The sequence below is a fragment of the Ciconia boyciana genome, chromosome 5 (assembly GCF_034638445.1).
Source record: "Ciconia boyciana chromosome 5, ASM3463844v1, whole genome shotgun sequence".
NCBI lineage: Eukaryota > Metazoa > Chordata > Aves > Ciconiiformes > Ciconiidae > Ciconia > Ciconia boyciana.
Genome location: NC_132938.1, coordinates 2,603,619 through 2,618,044, shown reverse-complemented (window position 1 = coordinate 2,618,044; position 14,426 = coordinate 2,603,619). Strand labels below are relative to the sequence as shown.

Here is a 14,426-nt window from a genome sequence, read left to right as displayed (position 1 = left end):
GAAAATTGTTGCATTAGAAAAATGTATCCTTAAGTTGGAAAAAAATTGTCTTGGAAGCTTTTAGAGGATTTGAAACACGCTCTTGTAAAACGCAGCATTTGCCTAGTAGAGCTGGTCCGTAGAGCAGCCTTCGCTGTGCTGTGTTTAGGGATCCAACGTGCGAAGCCAGTGCTAAGAGGTGATTATTTTTGCATCTGTGATCGACAGGCTGTCCACATCTATAGTTGCCTAAATGCAGTGAGAGAAGTATTCGGTGAGCAAAATCCTTGTGAAGTTCATTTAGCGTGTTCCGTACCTTCATGCCGACGTGCATTTACTTCTGCTGTGTTAGGCTTCTGAGGGCAAAATAGCTTCACTGCAAATCCTTAATCAGACATCAGCTCACCAAGCTGGCCGATTCCTTAAAAATAGCAGAAAAATTGACGGAAAATAGCATCTTACTCTAGTAATTAGTTTGCTTTGTTATGGAAGAAAGTGCTGTTGAGGGGTTTAAAGACTGCCAGAAGGTCCCATCTGTTCAAGAAGTACAGAGATGAAGTGGTGGGCTGATTTAGGAGTGGGCAAGGGATACCACAGATTTATATTTTCAGTCTACTTGTATTTTGCATCTGAGTGCTGCCCTTGTTAAATTCCTTTTACATTGCAGTGAAGTTGCAACCATTGGTAATGAGCAGAGAAGGGAGTAGTTAGAAGTCCTGTGCGAGAGGGCGATGGGTTTGGGGAAGCTGCAGGGGTACCGCTGCGGTGAGGAATGATTTGAAATGAAGCATCGTCCAGCTCCGGCACTTCTACAGGGCAACTTCATCTTAATGATCTGGATGGAGGGATCGAGTGCACCCTCAGTAAGTTTGCAGATGACACCATTTGGGCAGGAGTGTTGATCTGCTTGAGGGTAGGAAGGCTCTGCAGAGGGACCTGGACAGGCTGGATTGATGGGCGGAGGTCAATTGTATGAGATTTAACAAGGCCAAGTTCAAGGTCCTGCACTTGGGCCACAGCAACCCCATGCAACGCTACAGGCTTGGGGAAGAGTGGCTGGAAAGGTGCCAGGCAGGAAAGGACCTGGGGGTGTTGGTTGACAGCCGCTGAATATGAGCCAGCAGTGTGACCAGGTGGCCAAGAAAGCCAACGGCATCCTGGCTTGTATCAAAAATAGTGTGGCCAGCAGGACCGGGGCAGTGATCGTGCCCCTGTACTGGGCACTGGTGAGGCCGCACCTCGAATGCTGTGTTCAGTGTTGGGCCCCTCACTCCAAGAGAGACATGGAGGGGCTGGAGCGTGTCCAGAGAAGGGCAACGGAGCTGGGGAAGGGTCTGGAGCACAAGGCTGATGGGGAGCGGCTGAGGGACCTGGGGTTGTTCAGCCTGGAGAAAAGGGGGCTGAGGGGAGACCTCATCGCTCTCTGCAACTGCCTGAAAGGAGGGTGTAGATCATGGGGGTCGGTCTCTTCTCCCAGGTAACAAGTGATAGGACAAGAGGAAATGCCCTCCAGTTGTGCCAGGGGAGGTTTAGGCTGGATATTAGGAAATTTTACTTCACTGAAAGGGTTGTCAAGCATGGGAACAGGCTGCCCAGGGAAGTGGTTGAGTCGCCATCCCTGGAGGTATTTAAAAGCCGTTTGGATGAGGTGCTTAGGGACATGGTAGTGGTGGACTTGGTAGTGTTAGGTTTACGGTTGGACTCGATGATCTTAAAGGTCTTTTCCACCCTATACAATTCTGTGATTCTGTAATTTTTATGTGTAGCTGTATGTTGGGCTGTTTCATGCGATGAGAGAGGTTAAGTGAAGAACAACTAAGGGCCAAGGAACTGATCGTTTTTAGGGCTGTTATCCTGTTCTGGTTGTCACTCTTGGTGACTCATTTCCCCCGTAGTTCACATGTTATTGACCCATGATTAGTCCATCAAATTTGCTGATGGACCAGCTTCTGTGACCCCCCTCCCAACCCACTGCACTTAAAATGAGCCAGGTTAGCGTAAGCACGTTGAGCACGAAGTCTCCCACTTTCGCCGTGCCACCAAGCCGAGACCGGGGGTCCTCATGCAAGCAGGCAGATTTGGAAGGATGGCAGGCTTGAGCTGTGATATATAAAAGCAGTCTTAAGTAGAAATGGCCAGGCTATCGAGATGCATTGGAGGGGGACAGAGGAGGTTAGGGTTTTTCAAAGGTGGTATAAATAAGCTGAAAGGGAGAGTCATTCATTATCCTCCAAAGGATAATAGTTGGAAGAAGAGGATGAAATTGAGGGAGGGAAACATAAACTGAATAATGTTAATCTGATGTGGCAGGTGCTGGAGATGGTTCACACACAGCCTTCGAGGCCAGAAAGACTGGTTTTATTTTGCCTGACCTGTCTAAGGCAGGCTGCTCGCCCTTGTTAGCTTGCTTTTTGAAATGCAATTTAATTTCTAATGTATTATTTCTGGGGTTTCTAGCATTTGCTGGTTGTAGGAGCTTTTCCTTGTATTAAAGCTAAGGCGTTCAAAGCATGTCAGCGTGTAGCTGTCTCCTTGTCTTTAGCAAAAGCACTTCCACTCGTTAGGCTCGGTCCGTGTGCGCGAGCGGATGGCAGGAGCCCTCCCGTTGCATCAGGGTGACGAGGGACATACAACGAGAAGTGACATCCCAGCTTGTACTTTATATTTGGTGTTAATTCTGCTTATGCTGGCCCACTTTCTAATTCATGGAAAAGTGTATGATCGCCTTTGAAGGAGTGCCATGCTAGATGGAGTTGCCAGTGGTAAGACAGGAGCGTTATCTGGGCAGCCGAGGTGTGTAAAACGGATTAGCTGCGCTAGAATTGCATATAGTCTGGCTGTGATCCGTACTGCGAAAGCAACAACAAAAATACCTGATAAAACCTTCACCTAATGAATTATTTCCAGTTAACTAGTGCCGGGTATCTTGTTTTGATTTCTGTTGCAAAATTAGGGACTTGGGGGGAAACTTTTGACACTTCCATAATATAATATGGAATATAAATATTTGGAAGGGAGCTATCATGAGATCAACAGAGACATCTGTTAAGCCTGCCTTGTATTTAGGGAATATTTGGCTTATAATTGAGATTTAACTAGTTTTAGATGTGAAGACTGTAAATTTTTCAGCAGGATGGACCCTGATTTGAGCTGATAAGGAGGAATTTGCTGGAGGGAGAGGAAGGAGCATGAAGCTTCCCACAGGAGAGGGTTTTTCTGAGCTCTTTTTTCCCTCTGGTGCAAATGAGTGTCTCTTCTGATTGCAGTACTAATAACACCAGCAGCTTCTCAAAAACATTATCAGGGATCTGTTTGCATTCCTTTATGCCAAGTAGTTGTGTGTCTTGTGTTTTCAGTCTTCATCCAACTGTCCTATTTCGTTGGGTTTTTTTCTTGTACTTTTTCATGTGCAAAAACCAGCCAAGTCGTCAGAAAGAACCAGAACAATCCTGCCTCTTCACCCATATAAAATCAAAATAAATATCCACTGTTGGCCATATATATTTTGCCCAGATTTGATACCCATGGCCTCGTCCATCCCGTCCCCTCCCTGGGGCAGCAGCAGGGAATTGAAAAAGAAGGGCGAGTGCTGGCTTACGTGAGTGGCAACGCTCAAAGCTGTGACATGAGCTTTTGTCATTTCAGGGTGACTGCTTTTGAAATACAAACTTGCCTGGCAAAATCCTTTCCTTTGCCGAGAGCTTGTGTCTGTGTTTTGCTGGATTGACAATGTGCACTTTAAAATAGAAAGCAGTTGTTAAATGCAGTGGGAGCGAACTCGGTGCCCTGTGAGGCTGGTTCGCGTTTATGCTCCCAGTTAGTGGTAACTCAGGATGCTCGGATCTGTATTTTCAATTTCAGACTCTTAGCATTCATCTAAAGGTTTGAATATTATTTTTATTTAGTTCCTCACATGCAGGAACCCAGTGTTGGGGCCGAGTTGTGAGCAATTCATTCCCCAGCCCCTGTGTCACTTCCAAGGTAGATATCAGGTACAAGGTAAATGTAAATTTTTAATCTAGACTCATTTACTGCAAATTATTGCTGGAAGTTCGTTCATCTCTATCTTGGAGGACATACATATTACCCTGAGAATGTGATTTTTAAAACTTAATACTCTATTTTTTATAGAAAATTGCTTGTAACTTATTTTACAAATGTTCAGTCAGCTTTTAATGGCACAATTTAAAAACTTGCAAATGGAATTTGACCCTTTTTCTACAGAGTGAAATCATCTGAAGAAGTGGAATCAAATAATGAAGTTGAACTGTTTCAGTAATGTTCCTCCTCTCTTCCCCCACCATAAGATTTTTCCTTTATTTTAATTTCCTTACTGGAAATTGAAAACCATGTAAGAGTTATTTGATCAAACCACAGAAATATGTTTTCTTGTTAAGGAAAAAAAATTCTCTACAGTATTTTTTTTTATACATTTTGAAAAGCAGCGTGCTGGCAGTGTATTACAGAACCTAAATAAAATTGATGCTGTGTTTTTTAAATTACACAGAATATTTATTGTTCTAGCCATTAGTTTTATGTGACACATTATTAACCTTTAGAATTTGTCGAATATAAGCAGCATAAATAGAAATAATGAGATGAAATAAAAAAGAAATGTTTAGGTTGAACATCATGCAATTCAGCGTGATTGCGGAAGGCATTTGGCTGTGAAATTGTCTCCCAAGGGAACTGGTGGTGCACTCCACACCTGGGTCACCTAGAAATAGCCCGGACAAAGTCCTGGAAAATGCCCTGGTTGTGTAGAAAATCCTGCTGGAAAAGCCGGACTAATGAGATGACCTAATAGGTCTCTTACTGCTTTTAACTTCTCTAATTGTTTAAGCTTTACGCATATTAAGTACATATCAAAACTCATAAACAACCGAAATTGCTTGGCTTTTTAGTGCTGGTTTTGGCCAGTAAAGTCACCTGTGGGAAACAGCTGAGAACACATTTTGCTGCCTCCAGGAACAAGGGGATTGTGTCACCACTTAGTAAAATACCATTAACTTTAGTTTTTCATCCAAAAAAGGGTAGTCACCGTTTCCAAGCACTGCCTAACACAAAACGCGTGATAGAGCTTCCCGATTGAAAACCAAACGCTGCGGTGCACCTTCCTGACGGTGCACATTGCCCAGTAAAGCGTGTTTAAATCTGAGAGGTCTTTCTTGGCTCTTTTGGTCTTTGTTTGACATTTGCACTATCCTGATTGCTAGTTGTTGGGTTTTTTTCCACCGTTCCCATTGATCGCAGCTTTGCTGGTGTGGAGGAGCAGCCAAAGTCCATTGCAGGAGAAAAGTTCAACCTATTTGTGGCCAGCAGGGCGAGGGAGGTGATTCTGCCCCTCTGCTCCGCTCTGGTGAGACCCCCCCTGCCGTGCTGCGTCCAGATCTGGGGTCCTCAGCACAAGAAGGACATGGACCTGTTGGAGCGGGTCCAGAGGAGGCCACAAAAATGGTCAGAGGGCTGGAGCACCTCTGCTGTGAGGACAGGCTGAGAGAGTTGGGGTTGTTCAGCCTGGAGAAGAGAAGGCTCCGGGGAGACCTTATTGCGGCCTTTCAGTACTTAAAGGGGGCTTGTAAGAAAGATGGGAACAGACTTTTTAGCAGGGCCTGTTGCGATAGGACAAGGGGTAATGGTTTTAAACTAAAAGAGGGGAGATTCAGAGCAGATATGAGGAAGAAATTTTTTACGATGAGGGTGGTGAGGCACTGGAGCAGGTTGCCCAGAGAGGTGGTAGATGCCCCATCCCTGGAAACATTCAAGGTCGGGCTGGACGGGGCTCTGAGCAACCTGATCTAGTGGAAGATGTCCCTGCTTATTTCTTGGGGGTTGGACTAGATGACCTTTAAAGGTCCCTTCCAACTCAAACTATTCTATGATTTGATGATCATCTGCATGAAATTGGCACTCCAGCACACTCACAATATTTCTTTGAGGACAAGGAGTAGCTTTAGAGAAGGGTGCCTGACAGGTAGACCAGCTGCAGTTGTCTGTTCATAGCACAGATACATCCTGAGCAGCACAGCATCCCCTTCGCTGACCTCCATCCTGGTTGCAACCAGAAGGGAGATGGTCTTCTGGCTACACGTTTCTTACTGCTTCTGTGCCTGTTGGCTGGGTGCAAGCGTGCTCTGTGTTTCCTGAGTCAAGCGCACGGCTCCTTTCTGATGGGCTGTTGGATGGCAATTTAGCTCGTATGGATTGACCCACCACCAGAGGTGAGATCCTTTTATCCCATTAACTGTGGTCTTCGTCCACACGCTCCAGCAGCTGGGCTCTGCTCTCCGCTCTGTGCCCAGCTCCCGGTGTGGGACTCTGCTGTTCAGGCATCACGCAAAACAGTCATCATGTGCCAAGTGTCTGAGGAATGCTCCTTATTTGCATAGATTTGAATAATGTCTACTTTATTGTGCCATTAAGCCTTCAATAAAAAGGAATTGCTTCTATAATTCAACAATGAGTTTATCAAAACACTCTAAATGAAAGTCTCTGGCAGAGGCTGGTTTTAACCATCTGATGAAAGGTGTTACAAAGTTTGGAGATCTACTTTTTTAAGTGGGCTATTAAAAACCACCTGTCAGACTGAAGCACAAGCATTTATAATGACCTGATCTCTGGTTCTTGAGTCCACTCGAAACCTTGGAGAAAAGCAGCTTGGATCTGCAGAAAAGCAGCTTGGATCTCCAACAAGAGCATTCAGAAACCACGCAGGAGGCTGATGTGCTGCAGAGGTGGGGAAGGAAAGGAGATGTGAGCTCTTCTTAGGTCTCCCCATGAAAGTTCAACTTGATGAAGCCAGCCAGCTTCTCCTTAGCTGCTTTAGGCCATGGTAGCACCTACCTAGGTCACGTCAAAACACGAGCAGGCTCACGGCAAGGCCAGCTGTGGGTGAGATCCGTAATCAGGATAGCCATTAAGTTGCTGGTTGAATTACCCACGTGTTTTTCTCCCTGTCTGCAGAATACGGTCCCCGGGCTCCACCGCTGGGTTGCTCTGTATCTCGCAGAGGGCACGGTATGCCCTTCACTCCCGGCTGACCTCTTGCTTGCATCAAATCCATCGTTCCCGTCACTCGGCGTGTGAGTCAGTTCATCAGGCTGCGCTTTGTCTCTTGGCCTGGCGAGCGCATGCTTGGAGATGAGATGCAGTATGAGTCACAGTTCAAAAAGCAGGTGCCTGAACTGGTGCTGTCAAAAATAAATTTGCAGGACTTGATTCTTTATGCGGGTTTTTGTTGTTATTAACTGCAGCTTGTCTCAGGAAAATGGCTGGTTTTGGTGGACACTAGACCATTTTTTCCCCTTTTGGATTTAAGATCGAGATTAGCTGTAGCAAGATGATTTTGTGCTTAGTATATTCCTTCCAAATTAGCTTGCAACTGCCTGACAGATTTTTGGATGCATCATTATAGAAAGTATACTTCCTTGCTTTGCATGGTTAATAGAAACAAAGTTCCCCATGCAGTGAAATATTAACAATTTTTTACTAACGCTCAGCTTTTCTAAGCAGGTTGACGAGGGGAGGAAGGAGGCTCAGAGGTACGTCCTCTGCCCTCAACTATCCCTGGTACATCAGATAGATTCAAAATTCACTGCAGCATGAGGGTCAGACTCATCCCTGTGAAATAACACTGAATTTTAGGTATCGGCATAGCCGGGGTCTGCTGTCACTCGCTGGGGGACAGCACTGGCTGCATGTCTGGGGCTCTTTCAGCAGCAGCGACACCTGCGTAGGAGCTCCTCTTGGTTCAGAGAGGGGTCAGGAAGACGTCTGACCTTGAGGAAGGAAATAAAAATCCCATGGAAAGGGAAAGATCGTGCCCACAGGGACTCATAATGAGAGTTTCTGCTGCATGCTCAGGGTTCATTAGTTGGAAAGGGCAGAGGAGGAAAAAGGGTCCTGCTTAGGGTTGAGAGATGAGCTAAATTACCCTCAAAGTCCCTTCAGCTCTGTGACTGAGAGCTGTGTAGTGAACTTCTTCTATTCCTTACCATTTTATGATGTGCAGGAGAATCAGGGTGGTTTTGATACCATTACAGAGGCCCTGGCAAAGCCTGAAATGCCTCTCAGGTCACCCATGGTCCAGAGCAGCAGACGAGGCGCAGAGAGGGACTGTTGGGAGACCTGGAGAAGAGAGTGTGTTCAGAGAAGAAATTCAGAGCATTGCTCATTCAGATGAGCCAAACGAAGGCCAAGATGTACAGTAGGGTAAAGTCCAGGGTTAAGGCACAGAAGAACGTCAGATGGATGAATAAATTTAGCTGGGAAAGAATTGAGGTTAGAAGAAAGTTTCTGGTGTCAGAGCGGTGAGATCCAGGAGCAGGGAGCCTCTGGAAAGGTCTCGCAGAGGTGATGGCACAGGCTGAAAGTGTAACTACTTTTAAAGCAGAGCATTGCACTTCTATGTGTAGTCATCTGCATTAGTGAAGGGCTGGATTCGGTGACCGTGAGAAGTGTTTTCCAGCCTCCTGTTTCCGCATATTGGCTGGAGGATGGTGAGCGTGCTGCTGAGCATCCCTGTGACATTACAAAGCATATTGGAGTAGAGTTGCACTGAACTATTTATGTTGGGGAAGGAACAGAGTTGCAGAAGCGTTTTGATTAGAATCATAGAATCACAGAATGGTTTGGGTTGGAAGGGACCTTTAAAAGTCATCGAGTCCAACCCCCTTGCAGTGAGCGGGGACATCTTCAACCAGATCAGGTTGCTCAGAGCCCCGTCCAACCTGGCCTTGAATGTTTCCAGGGATGGGGCATCTACAGCCTCTCTGGGCAACCTGTTCTAGTGCTTCACCACCCTCGTTGTAAAAAATTTCTTCCTTCTATCTAGTCTGAATCTCCCCTCTTTCAGTTTAAAACCATTACCCCTTGTCCTGTCGCAACAGGCCCTGCTAAAAAGCCTGTCCCCATCCTTCTTGCAGGCCCCCTTTAAGTACTGAAAGGCTGCTAGAAGGTCTCCCCGGAGCCTTCTCCAGGCTGAACAGCCCCAACTCTCTCAGCTTTCCTTATAGGAGAGGTGTTCCATCCCTCTGATCATTTTTGTGGCCATTAATCCAGTAGGAGTTAAAAGCAAATACATGAAAAAGGTATTAAAAGACAACCTCTTCTTGGCTTGTTCAGTTGCTCCTTCATCCTTCTCTTCCCCCGATACTCCTTCTCTGCTTGGGCTTTGCTGGTCGCTCTGCTCAACGCTGAGGATGAGCGTGAGTGCTCGCTGTAACACCCAAGCACCGTGCTCCAACCTCTGGGATTCAGCAGGACTATTTTATTAACAGTGGAATAAGTAAGGTACTTGGCTCTCTCCAAAAGAAAATAAACTTTGTGCTCGGTGCACGCTCCCACTCATACGCCAGAAGTCAGTGGGCTGTATTTCTGTAGTTGTGTTCTCTGTGCTCTCTCCATTACCTCTGGTAATTGAGTCGCCTGTGGGATATAGCACCAGGGTATGCTTGGTTGCTTTGTGGGAAAAGCATTATTTTGAGTTTGATCCCTTTGTCGGGGGTGGGGAGAAGAGAAGATGAAGAAATCTGCAGTCATAAACCAGGCAGACGGCAGCTTACGTCGTTATAGCCTGTAGAATACGTATTTATCTACCTTGCACAGACTAACAAATTGTTGTTGCAATCATTACAGTAAATATGAGATATGAAAACAGTTTTAAGTTTCATTTTGCTTGCTGTCATTTCTTTTTTTCTTTTTTATTGAGCAGCAGTAATTTAATAGCATTGTTCAACTCCTGTTCATTTTTTTCAGTGTCTTGCATTGTATTGAGTTTCTGTTGAACATTTAAGTACAGTAGTACAATCTTATGCCTAATGGAAAAAGCAATAATTATTTCATTAATACCAGGGTAGAATTTGTCCATGCTAAACAAGAAATCAGAAAGCACTGAGCGTATCAGGTAACATAGTGTTTCTCAGCTTTTTCTGCTTACGTGAAACAAAAGAAGGCACTCTCTTGTACCTGCGCTCATAGGCGTAGACTTGCATCCTCCTCTTACTGTTGTGCCATCCCACAATAACACTGACCGCCTGTAATTGTCTGTGGGATCGGGACCCGGTCAGGTAAGAACATATTTTAGTTTTGAGGCTGTGCTGTTGCGTTTTGTCTTTCTAATGACAAATTGAAATGAGTTGATCATTCAAATAAAATCTTTACAAGAATACAGTGGGAGAGTGATGGTCAAAGACGCTGAGGGTCAACAAGGGATCCATTCCCCTGCTCCTCTAGGGTGGGAGAAAGCTGGCTGCCCGTTATATCTTCATAGTTATCAATTCACCTTTTATCTGAAAACTTTATTTCATGTCCATGTTTGTAATGTAAGCGTGAAATATTTGTATTCAAAGTAAACAGGCTTCAGTAAAGCATGTTGAGAGTAGTCCATCTTAGGATACGACAGGTCACTGAAACCAGATCCAGAGCCAGGATCACAAACCAGTCCTCTGCTCTACTGAATCCTCTGCTTTTCAGCTGAAAAAAGGACAGTACAATCCAGTAGACTTCCTAAAGCACTTTCAGCTCCCAGAGCAACCATCTGCCTAAGAACATAGTGCAGCGTGGTCTAGAAGACCACTGGAAAATGAACATGACCCCTTGGGAAAGAACAGAAATGAAAGACAAAATTGGGGGAGCACAGCTTACAATGAATTGGAGAGGTGATGGGGGGTAAATATTCTTTACCATGTTAATGCATACAGTGCTGTGGAGGTTGTCATGTGGAGTTAAACTCTGGAAATGGAAGTTGAACCGCCAAATCGCAGCGGTCGGACGTGCCGATATTTGTGATACGCTGCTGATGGGTTCAAAGGAGAGAAAAAAACATCAGTCCTGTTGTTTAGCATAAGCTTCTCCTTTGTTACTGAATTTAGGGAGAAATAAAAGCCTTGTGCAGTGCTTGACTTTTTAATAGCTAGATTTTTATTAAGTAAATGCGGTTTTTGCGATGACTAGGGTTTTGATTGTTCCTGACATTGGTTTTAGCTTTGCTAGCTACATGCTGGAAATTTGCCAAGCGCAGAAACATGGTTCATGCCCTGAAGCTTGTACAATCTGAGAAAGACAACGCTGGGGGGGTGTAACACACTGTATAACATTTGTTTTCTCCTCTTCCTTCCCTCGCTGCAGACTGTACCGAAGCCAATAGCGCTGGAGCCCTGCTTTGGGAACAAAGCAGCCGTTCTCTCTGTATTTGTGAGGTTGCCTCGAGGACTTGGGGGTATACCACCACCGGGACAGTCAGGTGAGGGATATCGTTGTCTCCGCTGGCTTGGTATTAACTCTGTGCTCCTTCCCCAACCTTACAGATTCACCTTACAGTTTCAGACTTGATCCCGCAGTAATTGCTATACCCACACCGCAGCTGAGGATGTGCTTGGGTTATTTTAAGCTAGCTAGCTTGGGCCCTGCTAGCTTCCGACCTGAGGTTTGATTCAATTTCTTGGGTCAGTTGATGGAGGAACATTTGATATTTGGATTACACTTTAGTTTATGGCTGGGGAAAAAGGAGGATCTGGTACAGACAGGTTTGCAGTAGTTACTTATGAAGACACTTGTCTCCCAGCCTATTCTCTCCATTCCCAGCTCCATTGGTAAAGAGACATCAAGTCCTTTCGAAGCATCCATGCCCTCCTCTTAGCAGCTCTGGACAGAGACGTTTTCTCCATCCAGCTTAGGGCTTCCTTGTTCCCAGCCCCTTCTCACTTAAACCTGCTTGCAGGGCACTGAGACATAATCTCCTGGGCAGTTTGCGATTTAACTGGGGTTTCTCCGGTGCGCAGTGAGCATGGTGAAGCAGAGGACTTTAAAAGAGTATTAGCTGGGTTTGAGACGGGATGCTTTGGTTGTGAGCTGTATTGAACGAAATCCCAGATGGCCAACAGTGGTTTGCCTGTGGAGCTGTCAAGAGGAGGTTGCAGAGATGACGGATGTCCGGGAAGTGCAGTGGAACCTCCATGCACATGTGCTTTCAGGATTTATTCTAGCACATCTACTGGTGCAGAGAAAGACACCTCTCTAATATTATGGGTTTCACATGCATTAATACCCACGCTTCTTATTTCCAGCTTTTTCTACTGCAGTTGCTTTCGATAAAACATGCAGTATTTAAAAGCTTATTTCAGAATAGCCGCTAGAGTTTAATCTCTTAAGCCAGAATGCTTTTCTAGTTTGGTTTTTTAAGAAGAACTCCAAAAATTATATTCATTTTGTGGCTTGGAGGGTTTTTCTCAGCTGTGGCGGAAGGATTTGTTTCAGTGACTATTATTTTGTTTTGTTGCCTCAGGTCTTGCGGTGGCCAGTGCACTGGTGGACATTTCACAACAGATGCCAATTGCCTACAAAGAGAAATCGGGTGCAATACGAAATCGGAAACAGCAGCCCCCTGCACAGCCAGGAACCTGTATTTGATGCATGGACATCAGAAACTGTATAGGGTTTTAAACAAAACGGAAAAGTAATACCTAGGAGGAGGAGGAGAAAGATTGCCAAGTTGTGTCACAAGAGACTAGAAGCACTCAGAAAAACACAACTTCCTTGAACCCAACTTTTTCTCTCATCTACGTGATAGTTGGCTTTATTTGACAACTGCTCCACTTAAGTTTTACTGACACGTGGCTTCAGATTGCTCCTTTGTTTTCTTCGAGTTTAAAGTAAAATAATTTTATTGCAGGTCCAGTAACATCCGATCACCGCCATTCATGGTCAGTGTAAATAGAACAGTAGTCCAATATGAATGACACTCAGGTTTATACATGGAAAGTGCTTTGTAGTTCATGTATTTATCAGACTGTACAAAAAGAAAAAGATACAGTGTTTACAGGTGTCAGCTCTCAACACATAAACACTACTATTAATCTCCAAAGCATCTTCATCCTTTGTTTTCATTTAATATTATATGTTTCTTCCCTCATTATTTAAGTGAAACTCTCTTCCAGATAGAGCGTTTTTCTAGTCATCATGGTCCAGGACATCAGGAACGCAAAAGCTGGGATGGTTTAAAGGTTAATGTCACGTGTTGCTCAGACCACATGCAATACCTGGAGAAGTTGAGTGTTGCTTTTGAAGGACTCAGTGTTTACATAGTCTTAACCTGCTTGGAGTACACCACACACAAGTGCCTAGACTTGAACAGATCTAGGGAGTGAGGAGACTGCTATACACATTTCTTTTTGACATAATTATGTTCCTGTTAAATATATGTAAACACACATATATATAGTCACCCAAGGCAATCTGTGTTCTTTGTAATATATCACGTGCAGTCAGGGGAAAATGACATTTTCCTGACCAACAAACTACTCGGCCAGATGGAAATATCTGGAGGGGAAGTAGAGTTTCAGTATCTCGTAAGAAAACTCCTGGTTTCACCAGTGCTTTTAATAGAAGCAGTTTGTGTTCAGGTCAGATAGGTTCTGTTTCTTCTGATTTTCTCTGCCCATTTAGCCTCTTTCCCTCCCTCTTCCTCCTGCCATTCTTGTGGATGAGAGCTGAGCTGTGTCGGGGCTCAGAGGTACCGCATCTCAGCAGGAAGATTTGCTTCATCTCTTTACAGGGTGTAAAAAGCAACACTCCGGGTGCCAGATGATTTGAGGATGAAGCAAAATAGAACTTTAAATAGAAAGCAAGCAGAGCAACTTCGTTTGGCCACAGGTTTACGTTTTACGTGATCAGTTACTGGTATTTCCCCTTTGGGTTGAACTCTCTTAGACGTTGAAGAAGGTGGCTTGTTGGTGAAAGGAAGGGACTTGCAAACAGCAAAGAGAAGGTTTGGCTTTTGGGGGATGTATCAAACCACCTGAAGTATTCTGACTAGCTGGCAGTATGTTTTGAGGTTGGACTTGACCCATCAGTCTGGGCATGCTGGTGCCCAGTGTCTCCCCTGATTCTGCAATGTGGCGCGGTGCCGGGGCCACGCGAAGTTGTGATGTTGAAGCTGGTAGGAAGTTGTTACATGAAGGTGCCAAACGAGGCGTATAATTGTAGCTTAATCACAGTTAAGTGTGGTTTCATTCAGGTCACCGAGTCGCTGGTTTCTGATGAGGACATCTAGTATTTATGAAATGGAGAAGTAACAAATTGAGGGGAGTGAAGGAAAGTGCTCTTGAATCTTCTGGCCAGGTAGCACCCTTTTCCAAAATGAAAGCCAAGTAACTGCATCTTTTTTTGTGCACGTTTTGGTGATCGATCACTTGTTCCCTTTTTTTTTTTTTAAAAAAAAACTATTCTGAAGAAGTTCTTTGGAGCATGTCAGCATCGCAATAAAGACGTGAATTGCTGTGCGTGTCCGGACAGCAGTGATGGGGGACAGCCTGCTGGTTTAAAGACCGTGGTGGATTATAATTCTGATTTAATGTGTCGTTTAACAAATACAACAGAACAGCAGAAAAAATATTGGGGAAAAAATGCATTTTATATATTTTTATATATATTTATTTATATAATTATAT

General features: G+C 44.7%; 1 protein-coding gene across 1 annotated transcript in view; it reads left to right on the top strand.

Moving 5' to 3' along the window:
* The window catches only part of ATRN (attractin), a 160,772-nt gene extending 146,586 nt beyond the window's left edge, over positions 1–14,186 (top strand). Inside the window, exons 28-29 of the mRNA XM_072861201.1 lie at positions 11,107–11,221; positions 12,263–14,186. Coding sequence (XP_072717302.1) covers positions 11,107–11,221; positions 12,263–12,387 — 240 coding nt within the window. The 3' untranslated portion in view covers positions 12,388–14,186. The remainder of the gene's footprint in view (positions 1–11,106; positions 11,222–12,262) is intronic.
* The last annotated feature ends 240 nt before the right edge of the window (positions 14,187–14,426 follow it).